This window comes from Gopherus evgoodei, chromosome 13, assembly GCF_007399415.2.
Source record: "Gopherus evgoodei ecotype Sinaloan lineage chromosome 13, rGopEvg1_v1.p, whole genome shotgun sequence".
NCBI lineage: Eukaryota > Metazoa > Chordata > Testudines > Testudinidae > Gopherus > Gopherus evgoodei.
The window spans coordinates 22,767,448-22,791,393 of NC_044334.1; the positions used below are offsets into that span (position 1 = coordinate 22,767,448).

Consider the following 23,946-nt stretch of genomic DNA (forward strand, 5'->3'; position numbering starts at 1 on the left):
GGAGCAGCCTATTTAGGGCCACAAAAGCACTCAGGGAACCCAGGCCACAGCCTGGACCTGCAGGGGCCAGGCGCATATTCTGCAGCCTCAGCTCCAGAGCTGCTGTGATTGGGACAGGCCCTGCCCAGGTACTGCTGCAGGGAGACAGCTGGGGGAAGTCCTTTCTCCCTGCTGTAGCCCTAGAGCCCCCTCCTGCACCCCAAGCCCCTCAGCTCCACCCCAGAGCTCTCACCCCCACAACCCTCTGCCCAAGCCCTGAGCCGCCTCCCCCAATCTGAACACGTCGGCCCCACTCTCATAAATTAAAAAGTTATTTAATATATTTAACACCATTATAAATGCTGGAGGCAAAGTGGGGTTTGTGGTGGAGGCTGACAGTGCATGACCCCCCCCTGTAAAAACTTTGCAACCCCTAGTTTGAGAACCCCTGTTAACATAGACAGCACAACAGATTTCTTTGCTGTTTTTCAACTACGACATTAAACCGTTCCTGGTGATACTGCAATACCAGGCTGAAGCATGGAGTGGCTGGAGCAAGCTCCTATTCCTTCTCCCTGTTAAAAAACTGCATTTAATATATAGTCCTCACATAGAGGAAACATTTTTATAAAAGCTAATGTTCAAATTATCGAAAACACAGGATAATAAAAAAAGTTTCTAATCATTGAGGTATAATGCTTCAATTATGCAAAATAGCAAGTTTGGTTTAAAAAGTAATAAAATGCTATAATCCATAATCTGCAATACATGTTGTTTTTTTTTAAAGATTATGCTGTTTTTCCACTCTGTCTCTGACTGTTGAACTCCCTCTGCCCAGCCCCACTAGGTGTCTGGGAGAATTAAAAGTTGCCTACTTACTTTCCGAGATTTAACTAGGTTTTGTGAGTTTGGCATCTGCTTTAGGTGCGCTCACCGCCACAGATGCCTCTTCTCTGACCAGCAATTAATTCTGTCCCCCCAGCCCGCTCCTCAGTTCAGTGCCCCCACCACCCTCAATTCAGCTGCACCTAGCCTCACCTTAGCTCTTCCTCGGGGTTTTCACACTCCCCCCACCCCCCAGGCCAGCACAGCTGGGCTCTTTACTCGTTTCTTCACCCTCCCTTCTTGTGAGATCTGGGTATGGTGGGGAGACTCTGCCAGCTTTTGGCAGGGCTGACCTTCGCAAGGCAGTTGGAGCATCTTGGGTCAGCTCCAGACAAGCTCCTGGCCTGTCTGAAATCCTTTCACTTGTGAAAAACTCATGAGAGCTGGTGATATCAGTCCGAGGTCAGCCCCATCTTCATTGTCCCTCTGCAGGGAAATAGGGAGTGTGTCCACAGTGGCCCCGATGCTGTTGTGATCTGAGCAGCTCAGGTGGCAGAGTGTAAGTTAGAGCAGCCCTGAGGCACAGCAGGGTTATGTTTGGCAGATGGAATGAACTCCCCTTTCTGGCCTCAGGCCTGCCAGGCATCAGAAGGATGTCAGAGATGATGTCACAACACTGGCTCCATGGCGGGGGAGGTTGCAGGTGACCCTGCGGCTCCAGCCCAGTCTCCCAGTATGCCGTGGGAGGGCGCGAATAGCTATCATCCAGCAGGAGGAGCCCTAGCAGGAGTCAGCTTTCTTTGTGCTGCTACTGCTCCTCTAAACGACAGCACCTTCAGTCGTCAGCCTTGTGAATGACAGGATTTCTGTCCAATAGGAGGGAGGGACTCGTCTAGTCACTTGGATTGACGTCCACCACTATCCAATAGATTGAGCAGGGCCGGAGGTTACCAGTCGCTGATTGGCTGTGGCTCGGAGTATAAGAACAGCGAGAAGGCGGGCGCGCTCCCTTTTTTTCCCCGGAGCTCTCGTGGGAGGTGGGTGTCCAGAGTGATGGCGGCCGGCGGGGGACTCGACCGCACTCAGCCCCCGGCCGGGGAGGAGATTATGGGGATCCGGGCGGGTCGGCCTTACCCCGGGGCTTCCCGGCTGGCTGGGCCCCGCCGCGGCTCTGGGTGTCGCTAGGCCTGGAGCCTGGCCACGCGGGGCCGGCTCAGCACCGCGGCAGGGACACGGGGCTGCGCTGTGCTCATCGCTCCGGGATCCCAGTGCCCGAGGGGCCTCTTCGTCTCCTCTACGGGAACCCATGAGGGACACCCGCCCCCTCCCCTCAGCGCGGGGTTGGCGGGAACAGGGGCCTCGGATGCCGGGGACACACAGACTGTAGATTCCTCAGTGCCCCGCGGGAGTCCCAGGCTGGTTCCATTTGATACAACCCGGAAACTCTCCACTTTAAGCCCCGCTATATCGTTTGGGAGGCCGGGCCAGGATGCGGCGTCCCCTTTTCAGGCGGGGGTGGGAGGCCAGGGGAGAGGATGGGGTTGCCGTGCTCTGGCTGAACCCTGGTTTCCCAACCGTGTCTCTTGTAGGGAACAGCTGGTCTTTAAACCCTTTGTGGCAATCCTTGGAAGCACCGTCGAGATGCCCAGGGAAGACAGGGCTACGTGGAAGTCCAACTATTTCCTGAAAATCATTGTAAGTGTCTCCCTTGGGCTGTCTTTTAGATGGGCTGCGGCCGGGATGGACTCTTGTCACACATGGTTCAGCCTGCCCTGGCCATTCTCTACTACACCTGCCAGCGCACCCCTAGGTTAATCCTAATGCACTAGAAATCCGTGGTGGCACATTTGGAGCCACAGACTTAATGGGGGGGCGGGGGGTGTTAGGCAGTAAGGCAGGAGCCAGCCTCATGGTTAATACAGAGCTGCAGTTTGCAGAGGTTACCTGATCAAGCAGGAGCAAGCTATGCTGGGACTACAGTGCTGTGATTAATGGCTGTTGTAGCAATTTGCTCCATTGTATATCAATGAGGTGAAGCCCTCTGGCTCCTGTGAAGTTGCTGATTGTGCTACTCAGTTTTTGCCCAATTACAGCAGGATTTAGAACAGTGGTCCCCAAACTTTTCATGGTCATGCAACCCCTCTTACCCTGTCTGCTTCTCCCCCTGCCAGAGCAGGACTGGGGGTGGGGGAACACGGACAGGGGCAGGAGGGCCTCATTTGAGGGCAGGAGTGGAGCTCCGGCAGACAGGACCAGGCTAGGTGTGGATCTGGGTAGTGCTACCTCCTCACCCCCTCTGGGAGCTGGCCCAGGCAACAGCTGCGCTCCCCTAAACCTGTGTGTGTCCCATATCCTCCCCCCCCTCCCCAGTTTGGGTACTTTTTATCTAGAGCCTGGTGTGCCACATTTCCCACTAGTGGCTGCTGTTACGAGACTCTGAAGACTCTTCTAGATGTTATATCCAAATTTTATCAGAAGGGTTTTCAGTAAGCTCCTTCAAGTGAGCTTTTACATGGACACTTGCACAGCTGTTGTCTCTCTTACAATGAATATACCAGCCATTGGCAGGTTTTTGAACATTTTAAAAACAATTGGGAAGCCTGAGTAAGATACCCAGAACACCTGGATCTGGAAAGAACTAAACCATGTTACTAAGAACAGAGTCCACTGCAATCACAAATAAATCATTCAGAAGAGCCTTGTAAATGTTAGTGCTGCTTCCTAGTTGAATATAATTTGTGTTTTTAATGCCTCAATGTGTTGCGTAGCAGTGAGATACTGTTCACGGTAACCGAGTAAGCAAAAGTAGCATCTGCAGAAGAGCCACACATCCAAGCTCCTTAATGGAGAGCATTACCAAGTTGTTGACTCTTTAAGAGGGATCCTTTCAGAGAGATTGCATTAACATTTTTACAGGCATAAACATCACATCTCAGCTAAGCTCCTGGTATGTCCTGACTGTGCTTTATTTGGAGGGTTTAAATGCAACTCATTTAGCATGTTTATCTCCCTTAAATGTGCTTTGAGACTTCTTTATTTCCTCTCTGAGGGTCATCAGAGAGCTGCTGGTATGTAATTTTTTTCAGAAAGAATTGTGCTCTGCATTTTCTGTAGCATCGGATTGGCAGCCTTATAACCATATGTTTTAAGCAATGGCTCCCTGGCAACCTAAAGAGACTGAAAATTGTCCATGTCAGGGTTGGTTTGGAGACTTGAGGGGGAAAGGGGGAAGTACCCCCAGAGTGGCAGATAGTGGGGCAGTTCGATTAGTGCACATACTGTTGCTAACTGGAATGTGTACCAATGTCAGGTGACAGAGTTTTTTTGTTGCTTTTGGAGAGGTTCTGGTTGGTAACATTGGGTCAGATTTCTCAGCTTAGCACACAGTAGCTCCCATTTATGCACCTAAACAGAGTTACTGGGTGCTAAGGACTTATGGAATCTGGCCATTTAGTTAAGGTGCCTAAATGGGACCTAATGTTACTCTATACCCTGGTCTAGGTTTCTTTGTAAAACTCATTTGTTCTTTCCATAGCAACTGCTGGATGATTATCCAAAATGCTTCATCGTGGGAGCAGACAATGTAGGATCCAAACAGATGCAGCAGATCCGCATGTCCCTGCGTGGGAAGGCTGTTGTGCTGATGGGGAAGAACACCATGATGCGCAAGGCTATCCGTGGTCATCTGGAGAATAACCCTGCTTTGGAAAAGTGAGTAAAATACTGTGATTCCACACTCTGCTTCCTGAGGAAGACTGTATGTTCTCTGGAGGAGTGAAACTGAATGGTGCTGTCTTTCCTGCAGGCTGTTGCCTCATATCCGTGGGAATGTAGGCTTTGTGTTCACCAAGGAGGATCTGACTGAGATCAGGGACATGCTGTTGGCAAACAAGGTAAGGGAGGAGGACATTATTGTTATAGCTTGTCTACTCAGGGAGGTCTTGGGGCCTGATCTGAAGGAAGGAGACAATGTAACCCTGAACATTCTCTAGATGTATGATTTTAGAAGGGAGCAAGAACTGGGAACCAGGCATTTACAGTGTTGTACTCCAAGCGCTGCCACTGACTTGCTGTGACCTGAGTTTCCCCATGTGAATAATTGGGAGATGCCGATTTCGCAGAAGTGCTGTGAGGATGAATTAGTGTCTATTCAGTACTGTCTGAAAGCCAAGCATTATTTTGCTTTCTCTTCTTGCACTGTCATGTTAGGTGCCAGCTGCTGCTCGAGCTGGTGCCATTGCCCCTTGTGATGTCACTGTGCCAGCCCAGAACACTGGTTTGGGTCCCGAGAAGACCTCCTTCTTCCAGGCTTTGGGCATCACCACGAAGATCTCCAGGGGTACCATTGAAATCCTGGTGAGTGCAGAGCAAAGTTCAGTGTGCTACTAGCAAGTGAAAGGTCATTCACAGCTTTCTAGCTACTCCTATATACTGGATGGCCCTGGTTGGACAGTTTGGCAATTCCACTGAAGTTAGGACTACAGATCTGTAGCTGGTTCATCCCTACATCCCCATGTCTTGTGCTGCTTTCCATGGCACAAGATCAATCCCACCTTCTATTGAGGACTTTGGAGGCATGTTTCTAAAGCATCTTAAGAGCAAAATAGCAGAGTAATGAATCTGTGCGGGCAGTTTTGTCAAAAATGGATCGATACTCACTGATAAGCCTTTCAAAATCCCACCTTCCTTGAAACTGTTCAGGGAGTCCTCTTTTTGAAAAAAGATTATTTTAATATTTCCTGGTGCTCTGTGAGGAATGGAAAGTATAAATATTAATGACATAATGTTAATTGCAGTGGTGTTACTGCTCTACCTTAAGTAATCTTCAAAGCCAGATGTCTAGTTTGACTCCTGTGGAGAAGGGTTTAGTTCCTTCTAGCTGGGCACAGTACTCTGGGTATGAGAAACTCTGGTTTGAGTGTCTAATGGGACAGCCTAGGTCTAGATGATATATGTGTTACGTGTAGCTGATTCCATTTGCACGTGTCATAATTATGGACCTTGCTTTGAAATGTGCTATATGCTGGGTGGGCTGCTTCTCATACTTCACACAGATTGCTCAGCTAAACTTTGGACATGTTTTGATACAGAATCATTTGTGGGTCTAACTCCTTCAGTCTCATCTATGTTTGTAATATGAAGTTGAACCTTGTTGCGACTCTGTGCCTGAGTTTCCCTGTAGCAGTTTGTTGCTCACTTTTCCCTCTTTGACTCAGAGTGATGTGCAGCTGATCAAGACTGGAGATAAAGTGGGAGCCAGCGAAGCGACCTTGCTGAACATGTTGAATATTTCCCCATTCTCCTTTGGGCTGATTATCCAGCAAGTGTTTGACAACGGCAGCATTTACAATCCTGAAGTGCTGGACATCACCGAGGAGACTCTGCACAGACGCTTTCTGGAAGTAAGAGATGCTTGCCTGTGCTGTATGCCATGTGTACTGTATTCCATGTAGTTATTTTTGAACTGTGAATGAGACTAGCACTGAATTCTAAAAGTGATTTTTACAGCTCTAGTCCTGAATAACAAGGTTATTGGCCTGGCATGGTGCTTTAAAAACTGGTCTGTGGTATTTCATTGTACTCCAGAGTTGGGAGATCCAGATGCAAGTGTGTGTCAGCCTGCTACAGCACCCCAATTTTCCCAAGGTGTTTTGATGTTCCCTATCACCTTTGGAAAATAGGGGTAGTGCGAATCATGGCTTTGCCAGACAGTAGTTGTCTTGGTGGGTTGTATCATGCATCCCTGAATGCTGGAAATTTTGATTTGCAACATGGATGTGTTTTCTACTGGGAGCGATGTTCCATTATGTTGGCTATCAGTTATGTGTGAAATGCAGAGAATACAAAATCTGGAAACACCTTGTAACAAGTGTTAAAGGTATGTGGTTAAGGCTGCCTCTTGTTTGTCTCCTTTGCCAGAACCAGGCAATTCTCTCACCTGTAATACCCTTTATTATGTTTGCACATATTGTTATGGATGGTTGTGTTTACTTGCAATGTAATTCTCAGAGCTGAATGCTTGGAACATGAGTTTTTCTTTCCCTCTTCCCCAGGGCGTTCGTAATGTAGCTAGTGTTTGTCTGCAAATTGGCTACCCAACCATCGCTTCTGTGCCTCACTCCATCATCAATGGGTATAAGCGAGTCCTAGCTGTGGCTGTGGAGACTGAGTACACCTTCCCATTTGCTGAAAAGGTAGGGTATGAGCTAGACCAGGGTTAGGCAACCTATGGAATGGGTGCCGAAGGCGGCACGCAAGCTGATTTTTAGTGGCACTCACACTGCTCGGGTCCTGACCACCCGTCCAGGGGGCTCTGCGTTTTAATTTAATTTAATTTTAAATGAAGCTTCTTAAACATTTTAAAAGCCTTATTTACTTTACATACAACAATAGTTTAGTTATGTATTATAGACTTGCAGAAAAAGAACTTCTATAAATGTTAAAATGTATTACTGGCACGCGAAACCTTAAATTAGAATGAATAAATGAAGACTTGGCACACCACTTCTCAAAGGTTGCTGACCCCTGAGCTAGACAGACTGAAATAGATTGTGCGCTGACTTAAGGTTCACAAACTAGTCTTTGAGCATGAGCCCTTAAAGATCTAGAAGGTTGTATGTTAGAGAGCTGCACTGAAAAGAGGCCTTGAACAGTGTGAAGTGCATATAACTGCATTGCAGCCAAGGGGAATTCCTTGCTTTGTGGAGGTGCAGTTCTTCCTCTTTACCCCTCAATCCTGGGAGCAGCTTACTGGCAAGGAGGGTGGAGAGTGTGCCTTCTGCGAGCATCCCAGTCCTCTTCTCATATGATAAGGCAACGTTGCTGTGCTCTGCTGGTTGTCTTCAGTTTGTTGGTATAATCCATCCCTTAGGTTGCTGGCAAGTTGCTCGCATGGCCTTTGGGGGTTGCAAAGGGTGTGCTCCCTGCTCTTAATTCCTGTGGAGACCTACTAATTATGCCATCTGTTTTCAGTCTGGCAATAGGATAGATGTAAATTGTGACCTGTTTGTTCCCTGAAATTACTATATGCTTTTCTCCTCTTACAGGTAAAGGCCTTCCTAGCTGATCCCTCAGCCTTTGTGGCTGCTGCCCCTGTGGCAGCTGCAGCTCCTGCTGCCGCCACCGCTGCTGCTGCTCCAGCCAAAGAGGAAGTAAAGGAGGAATCAGAGGAGTCTGACGAGGACATGGGATTCGGTCTTTTTGACTAACCCCTGCCACACACTGACTAACCACTTCTTCAACTGGTTTAATTAGAGAAATAAAGTGCTATTTTACACCCTCTGTTGTGTGTTTATCTTGGGGAGGTGGGAGAGGAGGAATCATCATGCATGAACTTTCCACTGGTGTGAAACTTAATATATGGATTTTGATCCTAAAGATGTAGTTTTTTTGATCTTGCCTTCGGTCATAAACACTTACTAAAACAGCCATAAAATAATTTTGAGAAACCTTGAAATAACTTCCCCTGCAGCTGAGAGCAAGAGGCTCCACACATGTCAAATACTAGTCATGTCACTTAATGCACTTCTGCCTTGGCTATACTGGACTGTTAATGTGAATTAAAATAAGGTGTGAATTTAAAGTGCAAGAGATATTCCAGAATCACTCCACCTATGGATGCTATATTCAGTTGTGTATACAAGCCCTTAGGCTAGCAGGACTTGAGCTAATGTACTGAAAATAGCAGTGTGGACGCTGTGTCTCAGGTGGCAGCTCAGGCTCTCAATCTAACAAAACCCCCTGGGTCTGAGTTTAAGGGGCTAGCCTGAGTCTCTGCTGGAGCCATGAGGCACAGCAAATGTGCTCAATGAATCACTGATAACTACAGGCAAATAAACAGGGTCCTTGCCCTGAGGAGCTGTACATTACTGAATACACAATGAAAACTAAGTGCATGGTTAAGTTAGATAAGCAAGTGATGAGTGGATCAGTTTAGAGACCAGGTCTTATGAGGTTTACTAGGCTGCCTGTTGCCACTTTGGAAATGTTACTGCAGGTGTCACCCCATCTTCTGGAACTTGATTGCTCTGGAGAGCTTCAGATTATGCTGTAAGATTTAGCAATTCAACAGTGTTTTTGATTTGCTGCCAAGTTAGGCCAGTTGTGTCCCGTGTTTTATGAAAAATGAGCTGCTGTGGTTGCTGCTGTGGACCAGCTGAGTTTTCATGTAAGACCCAAGCCAAAATGTTAAGCCAAAACAAACAGATCTGATTTTCAGGGTGGTAGAACACTCCTTTTAATTCAATGAGAATTATGGGTGATCACTTCTGAAAAATGATCCACATATGGGTCTGAATGTGAATTTAGGAGCATAACTTTTATGCACTTGAGTTTTGATACTAGGTTAAAGTAATTGTTCCTTACTGGCCTAACCTACACTTGCTATTTGGGAAACTCCATTTTCCAAGTGTTGTGTCATTTTAGGACAAGCAATTTCCAGCGTGTTCCCTGTGCTGTTAAAATAAGCTGCTTCCTAATCCAAAAATCTGCCTCCCTCGGTGATTCTATGCAAGACATTGCACCCTTCTGCAAAAAGACCTGACCACCCAGGCGCTGCGAAAATGGGATTAAACTTGCAGCACTGGACTGCCTTTTATGTTAGCACTGAGGGCACCTCGCACGACGGACCCGGATCTATCACTAGGTGCAACTCTACCCCAGCAATTGAACAGGGCTCGTATTGCTACAAAGTCAACATCTGCCTTTGTCAGGCCGTGAAGAGCGGTGCCCGGTTTCCGAGACAAGTGACTAGCAGCATCCCCGTGGATAGTGGAGGAAACATCAAGGGCAGGGAGTGGCTGCCCTGGTCAAACCCCTCCCAGGCCGGCTGCTCTGTGTGCCCGGCGCTGCAGCTGGGGGGGGCTGTCTCAGGGAAATGACCAGCTCCTGAGGTCTCCCCGTGGCCGCCACAGGACCCAGTCTCGCTCAGGCCCCGACCTCCAGGTATCACTATAGCCACGAGCCCCACCTCCTGGCCGGGTCTGCGCGTGACCCGGAACTGAACCTCGTAGTGCTTCCGGGGTCAGACCGGCGCGATGGCGGCCGACACGCAGGTGAGTGCGGGGGGCTGGGCCCTGCAGTGGGGTGCAGGCGGCTCAGCGGGAGCCGCTCCCGCGGGGGGGGCTCCGCGGCCCGGCTCCTTAGTTTGGCCCCTCTCAGGCGGCCGCGTCACGGGGAGGCGGCGGCGGCTCCTCCCGGGATCCGGCCTCTGTCCCGGGGAGAAGGGACGTGGCAGTCGCGTCAGTCCCGTCCCTCGCCGGGCGGCGACACCTAACTTGCCCCCCGGCTCCTCCCGAGTAGCCAGCCCGGCCGAGCGCGGCCCTGTCCCCTTTCCGGCCCGTGACAGGCCGCGCCAAGCTCTCGGCAGCCTCGTGTCGTGGTGCGAGACCGGCCCTGCCGCGGAGTCCGGCCTGGCCGCGCAGGAGATCGGAGCAGCCGCGGCGCCTCGCCCTGCGCGGGGCACGGGACGGGAGGCGTTCGTAGAGCGTGACTGTCGCGTCCTCTGTGTTCGTGGGGGATGGGAGCTGTCTGAGCCGGCGGGATGAGCCTTTCTCTCCTGCTGGGCCAGGCTCAGGCGGAGGTCGGGGCTGGCCCAGGGTTTAACATCAGCGTTAAAAAGGTCCCTACCAAGCTGAAACAATCAGCTCTGGGCACCATCCCAGCCCCTGAGATCCTTTGTCAGTTTTTGTGGTTCTGCAGTCACGTTGTTGTATCTTTTAAACAAATCTTTTTGCTGTCTTCTAAAACCTGCGCAGGAACAGTAGAGGAAGTTGACTGCTTCTGTAAGGAAGCCAGTGAAACTGACTATATGGAAAGACCTATCAAAAATATAAAGTGAAAAATATTGATAAATATTTTCTCTGGCTTTCCAGTTTATCTGGTCTTGAGAGTGCTACTTGGAATATGAGTAGGTTTTAAAAAAAATCAGTAAATGTCCATTTAATGGCAAAAAAAGGCTGCTCCTAATACATTGAAAACAATTATGTACGTAATAAAAATGTATTCCAATTTAATCACATAGGATATTGCAATAAAACTTGCATGCTGAGTTATTTTTTAGGTGGAATTGGAACTGCTCCGTTATGTGTTAGAATTGATCCTATTATGTCTAACAGCAGATGAAGATTTATCAAGTAGTATGGGTTAGGCTTTAGGAGCAGGAAAGTGAGTTCTGTCCCTCATATTGCAGTGAAATTATAAATAGCTGTGATGTACAGAAGAGTGACAACCATGCAGTTCTTAGCTGATTTGTTACAATATTTTCCTCTCTTTTCTATATGCTTGTGATACACTTTCCACTGTTTTATGGAGGTTGCTTCAGAGAGCCCCTCCAAAGTCAGGTCTTATCTGGCTTGATATGTATATGTTTGGACTTGAGTGATTCATGGAACTTTTGTCATTATATAATTTACTAACACATGTATGTCTATATAAATATTAATAAAAAGGATAAACAGTGACGCATGAAACCTTTGCACAATGACTCCTCATCACTGAAGTTGCATGAATGGTAAAAACTGCCCATTCCATAAGTTAGTGGATCAATTGGGAACCACTGGAATATAATGCAGATTTAAAATTATCCCAAGTGTCTGAAAACTGAGGTGTATTCCTTGTAAATGGCTGTCACACTTATATAGGGCCCTTCAGCATCAGTACCTACTAGATATCTTGGATTTGTCTTTAACAATGGAAAGTTTTCTTTAAAATAATTTCTCACATGTTCGTACCTTAATTGGTAGGCTGATGAACAGTTAATATTGATGACTACCATCTCTCAACAAATTCTGCAGCTAGCTAGCCAGATTTACCCTACTTTTTGCCCGTCCTTGGAGAGAGGAACAGGGATTAGGATGGCTGAGTTGGAGGAAAGGAGAGGTAGGAATTACCTGGAAATTCCAATCAGCAATTTTGAGGGGTTTCTTGCACACAGACAAAAGTTTCATTGAGATGAATGGAGGCAGTTCATACTACTCAAGAGCAAATCCTGCCATTTCCATGCATAGCAAGGGACCTTTTATTACAAACCCAGTGAAGCTCTGTTTTGGAGGAGATGGATCAGGATTTGGGGAGTCCGTGGAGGGGATGCATGTGTTCATTTGACTGCAGGGCACAGTTCAGTTGTGCTCCCTGTGTGCCCCAATATAGGAAGGTCTTTGGATATTGGATCAGGGCATCTCCACCTATGTTGTGGAGATACAGGCAGTATGGAGGCTGTTCCAGCTTTGAAGCTGGAGTACTGTACATGAAGCATCTGAGGACTGTTCAGTCTGCGTGCTGGGGTTGGGATTTTATATTTAGGTGGTTCTCATACATCTACTGTTTCAGGCTGTCTGCAGATGCAGGAAGTTGACACTTTATCAGTCGCTACTTGCCACCAGATCTGCCAAGCCCTACTGTTAGCCTAGAACAAATTATTTTTTCATACATGTTTTACAAAGCTTTAATAATGTTTTAATACATATTAAAATTAAGGAAAGATTATTACTGGGATTGGGATTTAAACATTCTCCTGCAATGTTTTCAGTCCAGACATCACAAAACAGTGCTAGTGCATAAAAACTGAAAAATTAAACCGATTATACACCAAAGTGAAATTAGGTGGGCTAGTTCCACTTCTGAAGCTGGGTTAGGTATAAAAAGTAAACAGACAGCATAAATGGTGAAAAGTAAATTACTGAAACAAAAAATTAACAATCTAATTTCCACTTGTGTGGTAACATAGGAAAGAGTTTTTTATAAATAAGATGTGACTTTTTAAACGTGATAGACATTTCAGTTTAAAAGGAGACTAACCCACACAAACTCCATGAACATGTAACAGGTGTCTGTTAAGGTACAATGAGAAACCTTTCACTTGTTATTCCTCTTACATAATTTCATAACAATTGACAGTATTAAATCATAAGTGAAACACTCAATATATGAAATTAAGCCTGCAGCATAGACTGTCTCATGGTGGAAGCTCCCCTTAAGTGGGTGAGTGAGTGCAATCTAGGGGCTAAAGTGCACCACTGGAAAGCAAAAGGTCTGCGTTCTATTCTGGTGCATATTCTTCAGCCTTTAAAGGTCATAAGTACTAGGCAATTGATTTTACTGGTTCCTTGAGTGATTCACATGAGACACATTGCATTGTAAATATAGTCTGTCCACTTTATAAAAGGGTAATTGGAGTCTAATGGTACTGTATATTAGTGAGGATACAGTACCACATAAGCAGGTTGAAAATCAGAGGAAGGTCATCCTACTGTATATGTGAAAGAGATTTTGAATTATCAAACAAATAGAGGACCTTCACCTTGTATGAGACACTGATAATTCTTTTCATGGATACAGGCAGGAGTTGTTGGCTTGCCAAGTACCATGGTGGTTTGGATGATTGTGTCTAACCACAACAGTCAGTCAGTAAGAGGAGTTGGCTGTCTGCAAAAGGGCACATTCTCCCTTTCCGGTGTTTCTGTTTGTTCTAGGTTTGGCATCCATATGTTGATGGTGACAAGAGAGTGATAACTTTTTTTATATGAATGGCTGTTTTAGGTTTCTGACACACTGAAGAGGTTTGCTGTAAAAGTGACCACAGCCAGTGTGAAGGAGCGAAGAGAGATACTTAATGAACTGGGAAGATGTGTTACTGGGCAAGGTACTTGTATTTCATCTATTTAAAGCATTTGTATGCTATTTCTTTCACAGTGTGTGTGGAATGGGTTTAGGTATATGCTAAAGCAGTGGCTCTCAAACTTCATTGCTTCATATACCACCTTCTGAAAAAATCATGGAGTGAATGGATGAAACATCAAGCTCATGTACCATCAGTGGTCCATTTACCACAGTTTGGGAATCCCTGAAGTGCACTTCATTTTAAAAGACCTGTGAAATTTGTGGCCCTTTTTTTGAGAGCATAGGACTGTAGGCATTGGAGTATGTGCTTTTTCTTATGAGCAGTTCTAACAATTGAATGTCTGTGTCTGTATGTATACACAAGTGATGTTCGTGTATCCTTTAGCATGGCTTGCTGGTCCTGGAGATTTTGCCCCATTTTTCTGTTCTGCCCCTCTCCTCCTAAACATCTCTAAACACCAGCAGACCTCAATGTTATTCATAAGGAAAGACTAAAGGCTCAGTTCAGCGGCAAAGGCACTTGGCCAGCTTTATTGGTGACAAAGCACAGAACTAACATAGGAGCTACAGGTACATTAACACATGTATGCCTGTAACAAGGCAGCCGCTCAGTGAGCACACCAGAATGCAGTCCCCTCGCAAGTACAAAGTTGCCCCTCCTATGCCTTCCTTTTTTATGCATGGATACAAACAAGTTATGTATTGCACACACATTTTTTTGTTGTTACTGTCCTGTACCTTGTGCCTGCTAGTTCAAACAAAACATCCCCATCCATTATCTTGTCATCCCATCCTTCTCTTATGAGAGGTCTGTGTTCCTGTACCATCTCCTGGAAATGTCTTTACGCTGTTACTTTAGAACACTGTACCATCTTCTTAGGTCAGGAATGTGTTTATTTGGTGTGCTGCTATTTTGCCAAGGCCAGGCTGCTCTGGTTCATAGCCTTTGGTTTACACTGTTAATTATGCCTAGGGCTCCAGCAAAGCCTAAAACAGGTATCTCAGATGAGAAATGAAGATGTAAAATGGAATTCCTGATTATTATTACATATTCCCATTGTAGAGGTGTTGGTAAGTTTTTGTGATATCAAATAAATTTTGCTTAGATGAAATTTCAGGAGTCATTTAAATTTAGTTTTTCCATTTTGTTTTAACATGTTGTGTGGTGGTATGTACTTTTAAACAGCTTCTGTGAACCACCCCAGAGGTGACTGTTTTTCAGTGTTGACTGAAATATTTCCTTTTTACATGAAGTTCACTGGATCCTTCAAGGTGAAAGGTGTTCTGTAAATGTGATGATAGTATTACTGGGCATGATAGCATGCCTCTTCTGAAAGGTGAATAAATAATTTCCAAAATGCTCCTGATCTAAGAGCAAGCAGCCTATAGCTGATTATTCATCTGGGTCTGCCTTGTGGCCTAACTTCCCCCACTGAGTCTGACCATAGTGAAAATTTATTCTCTACATTTGGAAGAAGGTAACTAAGAGTGTGATGAGGAAACATGCAGCAACGATTTTTGTATCTTGTTCAGCGTAGACATAAGAAAAGGGGAGGAGGAATGAAAATATAAAGGTTAAATCCTTCAGCAGGTACTCAAAATATTTGTGGACACTGAGATGCGGAGGGAGCCGTGTTTGATGCTGATGTCCAGCTGGTTTCACTCAAACTAGTGTTACCATATTTCATGTAGGAGGCTGGATCTTATATTATGCTTCTTGATTACAAAGCAATCCTAGAATTTTTAATTAGCTGTCTACAAATGATTAAGGGTCTGATCCAAAGCTCGTTGAAGTTGGTAGAAAGACTTCCTTTGTGTCTGTGGATTCTAGATCAGGTCCCAAGGTTGTATGTCACAGCCATGGCTTTTAGGGTTTTTTGTTTAAAATCATGCTTTTTATCATCCTGGCCAGTCTTTACTAAATAAGACTCCTCCGTGAATCATTACTGCAAATGTAGGTTTATATCTGTCCAGAGTAGCAGAGTATGGGTTTTTCAAATGCTCTTAAATAATTTAAAATGCATTTAATGATTGAAAATGAGAGGGTTTTGTGTTTTTTTAAAAGATATTTCTTTGACTTTTCTCATAATCTCCTATGACATACAATTTAATACTAAAGTATTGTGTGCTCTGATTTTTTTCCAACTTCTAAAAATTGAAATTCTGATTCCCATTTATTTATTTTGTCATGACAGTCAATCAGCCTTGTGCCCTGATCCTGCAAACACTAATGCACATGCTTAACTTAAGTGCCATAAATAGTTTCTGTAGAATCAGTGGGGCTACTCACAGTAGTAAAAGGAAGCATTTGCATGTTTGCAAGATTGGGGCCTTACTGATGATTCCCAAATAAACACTTTGGAAACCAATTTATTGCAGATCTGCCAGAGAGTGCGGTTAAAGGGCTTTGCAAACTATTCTGCCTCACCCTGCATCGTTACAGGTGAGTATGTGGGGCTGGGAAGGCTGCATATCTGGTAGCTGAACTTGACTGTAGTATCTTCCATATGGAAATAGCGTTGATGTGGAGTGTAGTATATAGTGAGATTTGTCATAAGAGTGCTGTCCAGTAATGTAGGCCGAACGTTCAGAATCTGTAGAAAAACAAGTTTTACAACCTCAAATAACAAAAATTCATCTTTTCAAATTAAAAACAAATTAAGATCTTGATCCTGCAAATCACTGTGCATGAGTGCATCCCTTTGCCCTTGCAGAAGTCTGGGAGTTGCAGGATCAGGCTGTAACTGAGCAATTTTGGGTTAGATTTAAACTGTGGTCTGTAGTAAAGAAGTGGTTGAAACCCCCTTTTGGGCCTGTCAGAATTAATTGTTAATCTTGTGTCATAGGATGACAGTTGTTGTGGTGTTCCTCTGGTCAGGTCAGACTGTCTGTTGAGGTAGGGAATGGATCATTCTGCACTGCGTGTAGATGATGTAGATCCTTCTTCACCTGTTGGAAAGGGAAAGATATAATGGCTGTTGGCCAGACTGATGATGATAGGAAGCAGAGCCCTCTTTGTGGAATCTAGAATTTAATATCTGAAACACTGACATGATTTGTAACAGAAACAGAAAATGTTTCCTTTTCCCTGTAGAGACGCAGCATCCCGCAGAGCCCTGCAGTCAGCTCTCCAACAGCTTGCAGAGTCCCAGCCAGAAGCAACAGCAAAGAGCCTTCTGCAATCCCTGCAGTCTTTAGGGATCAGTGGCAAGGCTGGAGTTCCAAGGTGAGGGCTGACTGCTATTCCTGTTGCTGTGCATGAAACCATTTCATGAAATACTGCCAGTCAGGCTCTTGCATCCAGAGTGGAAGCTTTACCACTGAGAGGGGGTAACTCTTACTTTTCCAGGCAGAATTAGGGAAAGTTGATGGTTCGTATTTTATTCTCATTTACCATGTCAACCATCTTGCCATAGAAGCAACATCATTTCCAAGAGGGTGACTCAGAAACTTCAGCTGAAGCCTGTTTTAGACGCTGAATGGAGAGTACTGCAGCTAGTACTTCTTTATGCAGACGCAGCACACTGAATGCCCATTGGGAAGGGAGAGGCTTAGTTCTAGTGAAATTCAGATAGCAGGGTTGGGCTGGATTACAGTTTCCTTTCAGTAGCCTTCAAATACAAGACAACTTGTTTTAAGCTGCTTTATCAAAGAATGACCAGGAAAGGGACACTTGTCTTGAAATTAAACAGCTGAACATTATTATAGATATTCTTAGTTTTGGTAACTTAATCTGCTTTGGGTTGATTCTGTGCTGCAAGGTTAGTCAATAGGTGGACTGTGGGCCAAATCTGGGCTACCAGATGCTTTAGAACAAACGGCGACATTTTTTTATTTACTTATTATTACTAGTATTGTTATTGGTTTTGTGTTATTTTTCTCTGGAGTCTGGACCTTGACCAAGATATTTGGACCTTGGGAAAAAAAAAATGGTTACCCCTGCTGTGGTGTGTTCTTGAGATTCATTTCTAAAACACTTTATTGCTGTTCTATTCCAGTAGCAACCAGAGATCCCAGTTAGGGAATAGGTCCAGAAAGCCAGAAGTGACCATTATGATTGAGCATGACCTCCAGCATAACACAGACCACAAAACTTTACCTGGTGATTCCTGCATCAAGCCCAATAACTAAGGATTTGAATTAGAGTATGTCCTTTAGAAAAAATGTCCAATCTGGATTTATCCATGTAATGTAGTATTTACTCCTCTAGTTATTGTCTGGTAGCAGCTGGTTCTTAAGGGACTCTGATCCTGTTATTGTCTGTAAGGATGTTGGCTATGACATTGTACCTTGAAGGAGAGAGAGGTCAAATGGGGGTATGATTATTAGAGCTCTGACAGGCATTTGAAGGATCCATCTTCTGCCATCATCTTGGGAGAGAGCTGAGGATTACAACAGAGCTAGGAAATAGATCTGGCACAAATCGGAAATAAGTGTGTTGTGCCAAAGTGGCTGAGGGTGAAGGATAAGTGAGTAGTCATTCAGAAATCTGAGACAATGCAGTCCAGTCAGCCTATAGAAGAGAGCAGCTGATGAGAGAGCTGGGTTACTTGCAGCCCAGGGATTGAGCTTGCAAAATGTTTGCCTCTCCCTTCTCTACTGGCCTTACGGATCTTTCTCAAATTGTGGTTTGACATCCCCAGAAGGCAAGGTTTGGCCTTCTGATGTGTTGTTCAGAGGATTCTGAATCTTTAAAACGTGCTAATTAGTGGTGCTGAGAATTGATTTAAAATCTGAGACTTCGGCTGTTTTTCTTCAGTGAAGATGCTTCACTAACAAGGTGACAAATTCCAGTTTGGGCATAATAATATACGTGTCCTGGGTTGTTAATGCTGAGCAATATCTCTGGAACTATAGACTCACTCCCTTTCCCCTTTCTGTGACAGTAAGAGCAGTGGATCTGCAGCTTTGCTGGCTCTCTCCTGGATTTGTTTGCTTGTGCGCATAGTCTTCCCAACACGTGACAAGAGAGAAGGAGAAACATGGAAAAAGCTGGTAGGTATTTTGGTGCTCTGGAAAGGTATCTTGCCCCTCAGGGACAAGGAAGAGGCTTTGAAGTATTGTCGTGTATTTCCAGGCTAATGTGGCAATGTGAGGAATCCTGAATGTGACTGTGGGCTTGGTAGTGGTGATTGTAACAGCTGGTGGTACATTAAAACCCACCTTCATAGGGCCTCTCTCTTCCCTTTGTTTACCCTATACACTTTGTATAGTTTTTTGGTCTCCCTTATTCTGGTAAAAGAGTCAGGAGGTATTGATATTAATAGCCTTGACTAGAGCCAGGCAAGCTGGCTCTGTACACTTCTGTCTGGAACTGCAACAAAATTGTTGGATATTTCCCCAGATCTGTTAGTAATGCAGCTGAATCCCAAACTGCAGTATCCTGGGTTGGTCTCATCCTGGGTGTCTCCTAAGCATATTGCCAATTATACCGCATTTGGGGTGGTGTAAAGAAGCTTTTCACTTTTTCTCTTTATTGGTTGGTCTGTCTTGTGGACCTTGTTCCAACAAAGACCTTATTTCTTATTGGAACACAGTACCAATTGGAGGTGTGAAACTGCTGTTCTCTTTACAATGCTCACATGAACATATATTTGAAATCCTGTTTAAAGTCATTTGTGATGTGGAAGTTGTTAATGAAGATCCTAGAAGCCTTACTCAGAGTTAGAGTAACGTTATCTATTTCTATTTCTCAAGTGGTAAGTGTGTAAATGTATCTCTTCCTATTTCTCTTGGCAGGTGGAAGTCCAGTGTTTGCTTCTATTAGAAGTTCTGGGAGGTTCTCACAAGCATGCAGTGGCTGGAGCTGTGAAGAAATTGAACAGGCTTTGGAAAGAGGTGACATACGGTTTGACAGTGTGTGACCTAATTCACTGACTTTTCTAGTGTCACTTGAGTTAATGTATCTTATGGTTCTTCTCAACAGAACCCAGGGCTGGTGGATCAGTATCTGTCTGTCATTCTCAGTCTAGAACCAAACCAGAGCTATGCTGCAATGCTGGGGTTTCTGGTGCAATTCTGCACAAGCCAGAAAGAGATGGATGTTATTAACAGACACAAGGTAAATAAGAGCTCTGACTCCTCTTTCTCCTCCAGAATAATCAGAATGATTTTCATTGGGAAGGGGCAGAAATGTTACAGCAAGGCTGGTGCTTTATATCTGTCAGTCTGATAGTAAAGCGAGATTGCGCTGATTAAAGCTCAGGTATCCTGACCTGAGTTTGCATTTAGGGAGACTATTGGCACACCCTGCTCTTCAGTGTATTTCTTGCTTTTAGGGAGACAGCCAGGACGCCTGCTTTCCCTATCTCTGTATCCTGATTTCAAGAATAGAGCTGAGCACCTAGCTCTCCATGGGTTTTTTGTGTTCAGGCTGGCAGCTGGGGCAAAGAACCATGCTTCCTAGTGGAGTTGTGTGTGGAGGAGTGATAATAGAACTGAAATTCAACTTGAATGGGGCTATGTGTTTTGGGGGAAACAAGATGGGGCATGATCTTTCGCTCTCTGCTGGCGTTCGGGGAGCGTGAGCAGATTGTGACATGACTGTAACAGATGTTCTGCTTGTTCAGAGTGCCCTTCTGGATTTCTACATGAAGACCATTGTGATGAGTAAGACAAAACCTCAGAAGCACTTGCTGGTGAGAGACACATGGCACTGTTTATACTTTTGTCTCATGTATAATGTTTGCTGCTGTGCTGGGTGCCTGACCATGTTCTCTCTGCAGGATAACTGTGCCCCCCTCCTCCGATATGTGACTCACTCTGAATTCAAGGACCTGGTCCTACCAACTCTGCAGAAATCCCTGCTGCGCAGCCCTGAGAACGTGATTGAAAGTGAGTCTTCTCTAAAGCAACATGGGATGGAGGCATAAAGAGTTGTTCCTTGGAGTTTAGGAGTTGGTGTGGGTAATAGGAGAATGCCACCCATTGGACTGTGCTTAAGCAGACTCTTTGCCTGTGAACAGAGCTAGGTGGCAGGCTGGCTGGCTCCTATAGGGTGGATGTGGAGAGGTCGCATTGGTGATGTGATCCCAAGTGGCTGGGTATGTGGTATCTACTGCTTGTGGGGAACAGACTTTCAGAGCTGAATGTGTAGAATAATTCTGAGTAAATTTGTCCATTGGAGGGAGTTTCTTTGGTTTTCTTTCCACTTCTCATGGCAGCAACTCCTCTCTAATGGTCTCTGAGAGCTTGGACTGCGTGAGGTTACTGCCACGCTAAAAGCCAGTTGTTGTTTAACACCATAACTTCTTTTCTGTCCCCAGCAATCTCCTGCTTGCTAGCATCCGTGACCCTTGATCTCAGCCAGTATGCTCTGGACATTGTGAAAGGACTGGCCAGTAAGTGCATCATCTCTGGATGGGTTGACAGATTCTTAGCAGGACTCCCTACAGCTCTGACTGTGCCTATGTGTTTATGATTGCCATATTGTTAGTGCCATTCTTGACTATGAAGATGTCCTTGTCATTGTGGGTGGGAGGTGATACTGTGATATGGAATTGAAATATTGCACATTAAACTTCTGAAAAGAATTAAGGTTTCAGTTCTAGCTATCTTGTGGCTGCCTGAGGCCTGTTGTGGAAAGTGGTTTAGTAGTGGTTTTTGGGGTAAGGCATGGAACAGGGAATTAAAAGACTTGGCTTCTGTTTCCAGCCTTGCTACAGACTAATTTGGGATGCTGGGCAATGCACTTAATTCCATGTGCCTTGGTATCTCCATCGGTAAAATAGGGAAGTATCATTCCAATCTCACAGAGGAGTGGAGTGTAAATTTGTTAATGTCTGTAAAATGCTGTAGAACTGCGGCATTAATAGTAACAATACTGATGATATGCCCTGCCAAAATGGAAGGGAGAAAATTCTCACTTGGCCAGAAGCTAAGGCAGGCCGCATAGTTTGCACAAAGATGATTTCGCACCCTGTTGAGGAGATGTGGATAGCTCTTGAGTAACTCATAGCTTGCACATTGCATTTTTAGGTCAACTGAAATCCAACAGTCCACAGCTGATGGATGAGGCAGTAGTGGCATTAAAGAATCTGGCTCGACAATGCAGTGATCCATCGGCTGTGGAGTCACTGGGGAGACACTTGTTTGCTATCCTGGGGGGTAAGTAACTTATGAGTCGGTCAGTGCAGATCAGCTGAAGTTTGCTTGCTTTGAGGAGTGTTCCATTGCTTGCTGTAAAAGCTGAATAGGGCCAGCATGGCCTGGGTCAGATGGAAGGCTGAACAGTTTTCTGGTAAAAAATAGTCTGTCTCTCTCGTGGATTTAATAATTGGCCCAGTTAGATTGCTTGCTACCAACTCTCTCGCCACCGTGTTTTTTGTTGACAGGTTCTGAGGGGAAACTGACGGTTGTGGCTCAGAAGATAAGTGTCCTTTCAGGTAATCTACTGGAAGAAAGTAGATAGGTTTATTCTACAGTGGAACAGATTTAGTGGAAAGATGAGTACTTGAGTTGTCAGTGTCGTGGTCTTAACCAGCCATGGCTGGAAGATCTTGGGTGATGGTACATATTATTGCCTGCAGGCTAATGGCCTTCTGCTCTTTAAGTAGGTTGATGGCTGTTGGTGGCCATTAGAGACCAGTGGAAATTCAGAAAGCTTTAAAATGTGTAGCCAAAGGAGGAGGAGGATTAGGTGGGTGCAGCAATGATTGAAATTTAGAGAGAGGTTCACCAGGTTCTGTAGCTGCAGGATGGCTAAATCCAGAATTGGTGCAGTGATGGAGAGAAATTTGGACAGGCAGAGATGAATGGGATTGAGCTATGAGGTGTCGGTTGTAGCCTACATTGTTTGGTTTGCAGTAACTCTTGTAGTAGGGCACTAACCAGGGAGTGTTTTGTCATTTTAGGAATTGGTAGTTTTAGTCATCATGTGGTTTCTGGATCTTCAAGTCAAGCTCTGAGTGGAACCATGGCTGAACTTTTCATCCCTTTCCTGCAACAAGAAGGTGAGGACACAGTTTTCTTTGTTCTGGATCCTGCCCAGCTTCATTCAAGCCAGAGTTGGATTTCGGTGCAGAGCATATTTAGCTGAAGATAACTCTGATACACAGCTATTGAGTTATGGAGTCCTTTGTGTACACCAGGGGTTCTCAAACTTCATTGCACTGCAACCCTCCCTTCCGACAACAAAAATTATTACATGTTCCCAGGAGCGGGGACTGAAGCCCGCACTCGCCCACCTGAGCCCCACTGCCCTGGCCTGGGGTCCAGAGCCAAAGCTTCTGCCCCAGGTGTGGGGGCCTGTAACCTGAGCTGTAACCCTTGGACTTCGGCTTTGGCCCCAGGTGGTGGAGCTCAGGCTTTGGCTTTGGCCCCATGCCCCAGCAAGTCTAATACCAGCCCTGGCGACCCCATTAAAACAGGGTCCTAACCCACAGTTTGAGAACTGCTGGTGTAGACCCTCATTCTATAGTGATAAAGCAGCCTTGTAGAGAGAATATGCTATGTAAGTTCAGTTTGAATGGATGTCCTTTCCATCAGTCCTCAGCATCTTCCCATTTACCTGCTACCTTGTCAATGCATTCATGGGTTTGAGATAGCTGTGTTGACTTTCTCTGCATTTCTTCCCAGTCCATGAAGGCACTTTGGTACATGCTGTCTCTGTCCTTGCTCTTTGGTGTAATCGGTTCACCACAGAAGTTCCCAAGAAGTTTGTAGAGTGGTTAAAGAAAGCCTTCAGCCTTAAAACCTCTACTTCAGCTGTGAGACATGCCTACCTGCAATGCATGCTAGCCTCTTTCAAAGGTAATCTTTATGATCATAACTCTTAGTTATGCGGGGGAACAGAAGGGTAATTGAATCTCATGCTTCCAGGTGTAAACTGATCATTGCAGGGATATAGATAGATTCTGTGTGGCAAATTGTTTCTGAAGTAAAGGTCTTCAGAAACCCCAAACTTTTGGTGCTCCTTTGAGAATGGCTTCTACTGGCTCTAATCATTGCGAACCCAAAATTTGATCCCCATACTGTAGAGTAACAGTCTCTGTAGTCTAAAATATATAATATACGCTTAAATAAATCCACGGAGACTGTATAAACCGAAGAGATGATTAGTGTTGGTATAGCTGAACAGTTAATGCAAATATTACACACATACTGTGGAACTGCCTTCGTTTTCTCATTGTGAGTGACTGAATTTGAACTTTCTCAGTGAACTCTCCATTTCTGTCTGCCAGTAATCTGTCTATTGTTATGAGGGCAGAAGCAAATACTTTGAGAAGTGAATTAGTGGCGAGGGCCAGGATCCTGCAATGAGACCCTTGTAGCCAGACCCCTGAGGTTGTTGGGGCTTCATCGGGGTGCTTGGGTCTGCTTGTGTGCAGCTGCTCATGGGATCAGGGATGAAGGCGTCAATATTACAAAAATGGAAATTACCCATTCATCTTGCTGATTGTGCCATTGGTTTGACCTATCTGATAAATATGAAGAATATAAAGATATTCGATCTAATTCTTGGATTTTTTTTTTATGGTTAAAATACTCTCTTGACTGACTTTGGAGTTTTGTGATGTTACATAT

The 23,946-nt window shown here is 45.1% G+C and overlaps 2 protein-coding genes and 1 pseudogene across 2 annotated transcripts in view; 2 read left to right on the plus strand and 1 right to left on the minus strand.

Moving 5' to 3' along the window:
* Window positions 1-474: 474 nt before the first annotated feature.
* On the minus strand, window positions 475-687 carry LOC115661234 (annotated as a pseudogene).
* Window positions 688-1,750: 1,063 nt separating this feature from the next.
* On the plus strand, window positions 1,751-8,085 carry RPLP0 (ribosomal protein lateral stalk subunit P0). Its single transcript, XM_030582975.1, has 8 exons — window positions 1,751-1,841; window positions 2,394-2,499; window positions 4,340-4,515; window positions 4,610-4,697; window positions 5,014-5,160; window positions 6,021-6,206; window positions 6,858-6,998; window positions 7,851-8,085. Exons 2-8 carry the CDS (start codon window positions 2,446-2,448, stop codon window positions 8,010-8,012), a joined length of 954 nt encoding a protein of 317 aa, XP_030438835.1. The 5' UTR covers window positions 1,751-1,841; window positions 2,394-2,445; the 3' UTR covers window positions 8,013-8,085.
* A 1,754-nt stretch (window positions 8,086-9,839) lies between these two features.
* GCN1 (GCN1 activator of EIF2AK4) overlaps window positions 9,840-23,946 on the plus strand; it is a 61,150-nt gene continuing 47,043 nt past the window's right edge. Inside the window, exons 1-14 of the mRNA XM_030582609.1 lie at window positions 9,840-9,857; window positions 13,342-13,444; window positions 15,802-15,865; window positions 16,517-16,648; window positions 18,309-18,417; window positions 19,162-19,260; window positions 19,349-19,483; window positions 19,992-20,060; window positions 20,148-20,256; window positions 20,688-20,762; window positions 21,400-21,528; window positions 21,756-21,806; window positions 22,275-22,373; window positions 22,999-23,172. Coding sequence (XP_030438469.1) covers window positions 9,840-9,857; window positions 13,342-13,444; window positions 15,802-15,865; window positions 16,517-16,648; window positions 18,309-18,417; window positions 19,162-19,260; window positions 19,349-19,483; window positions 19,992-20,060; window positions 20,148-20,256; window positions 20,688-20,762; window positions 21,400-21,528; window positions 21,756-21,806; window positions 22,275-22,373; window positions 22,999-23,172 — 1,366 coding nt within the window. The remainder of the gene's footprint in view (window positions 9,858-13,341; window positions 13,445-15,801; window positions 15,866-16,516; window positions 16,649-18,308; window positions 18,418-19,161; window positions 19,261-19,348; window positions 19,484-19,991; window positions 20,061-20,147; window positions 20,257-20,687; window positions 20,763-21,399; window positions 21,529-21,755; window positions 21,807-22,274; window positions 22,374-22,998; window positions 23,173-23,946) is intronic.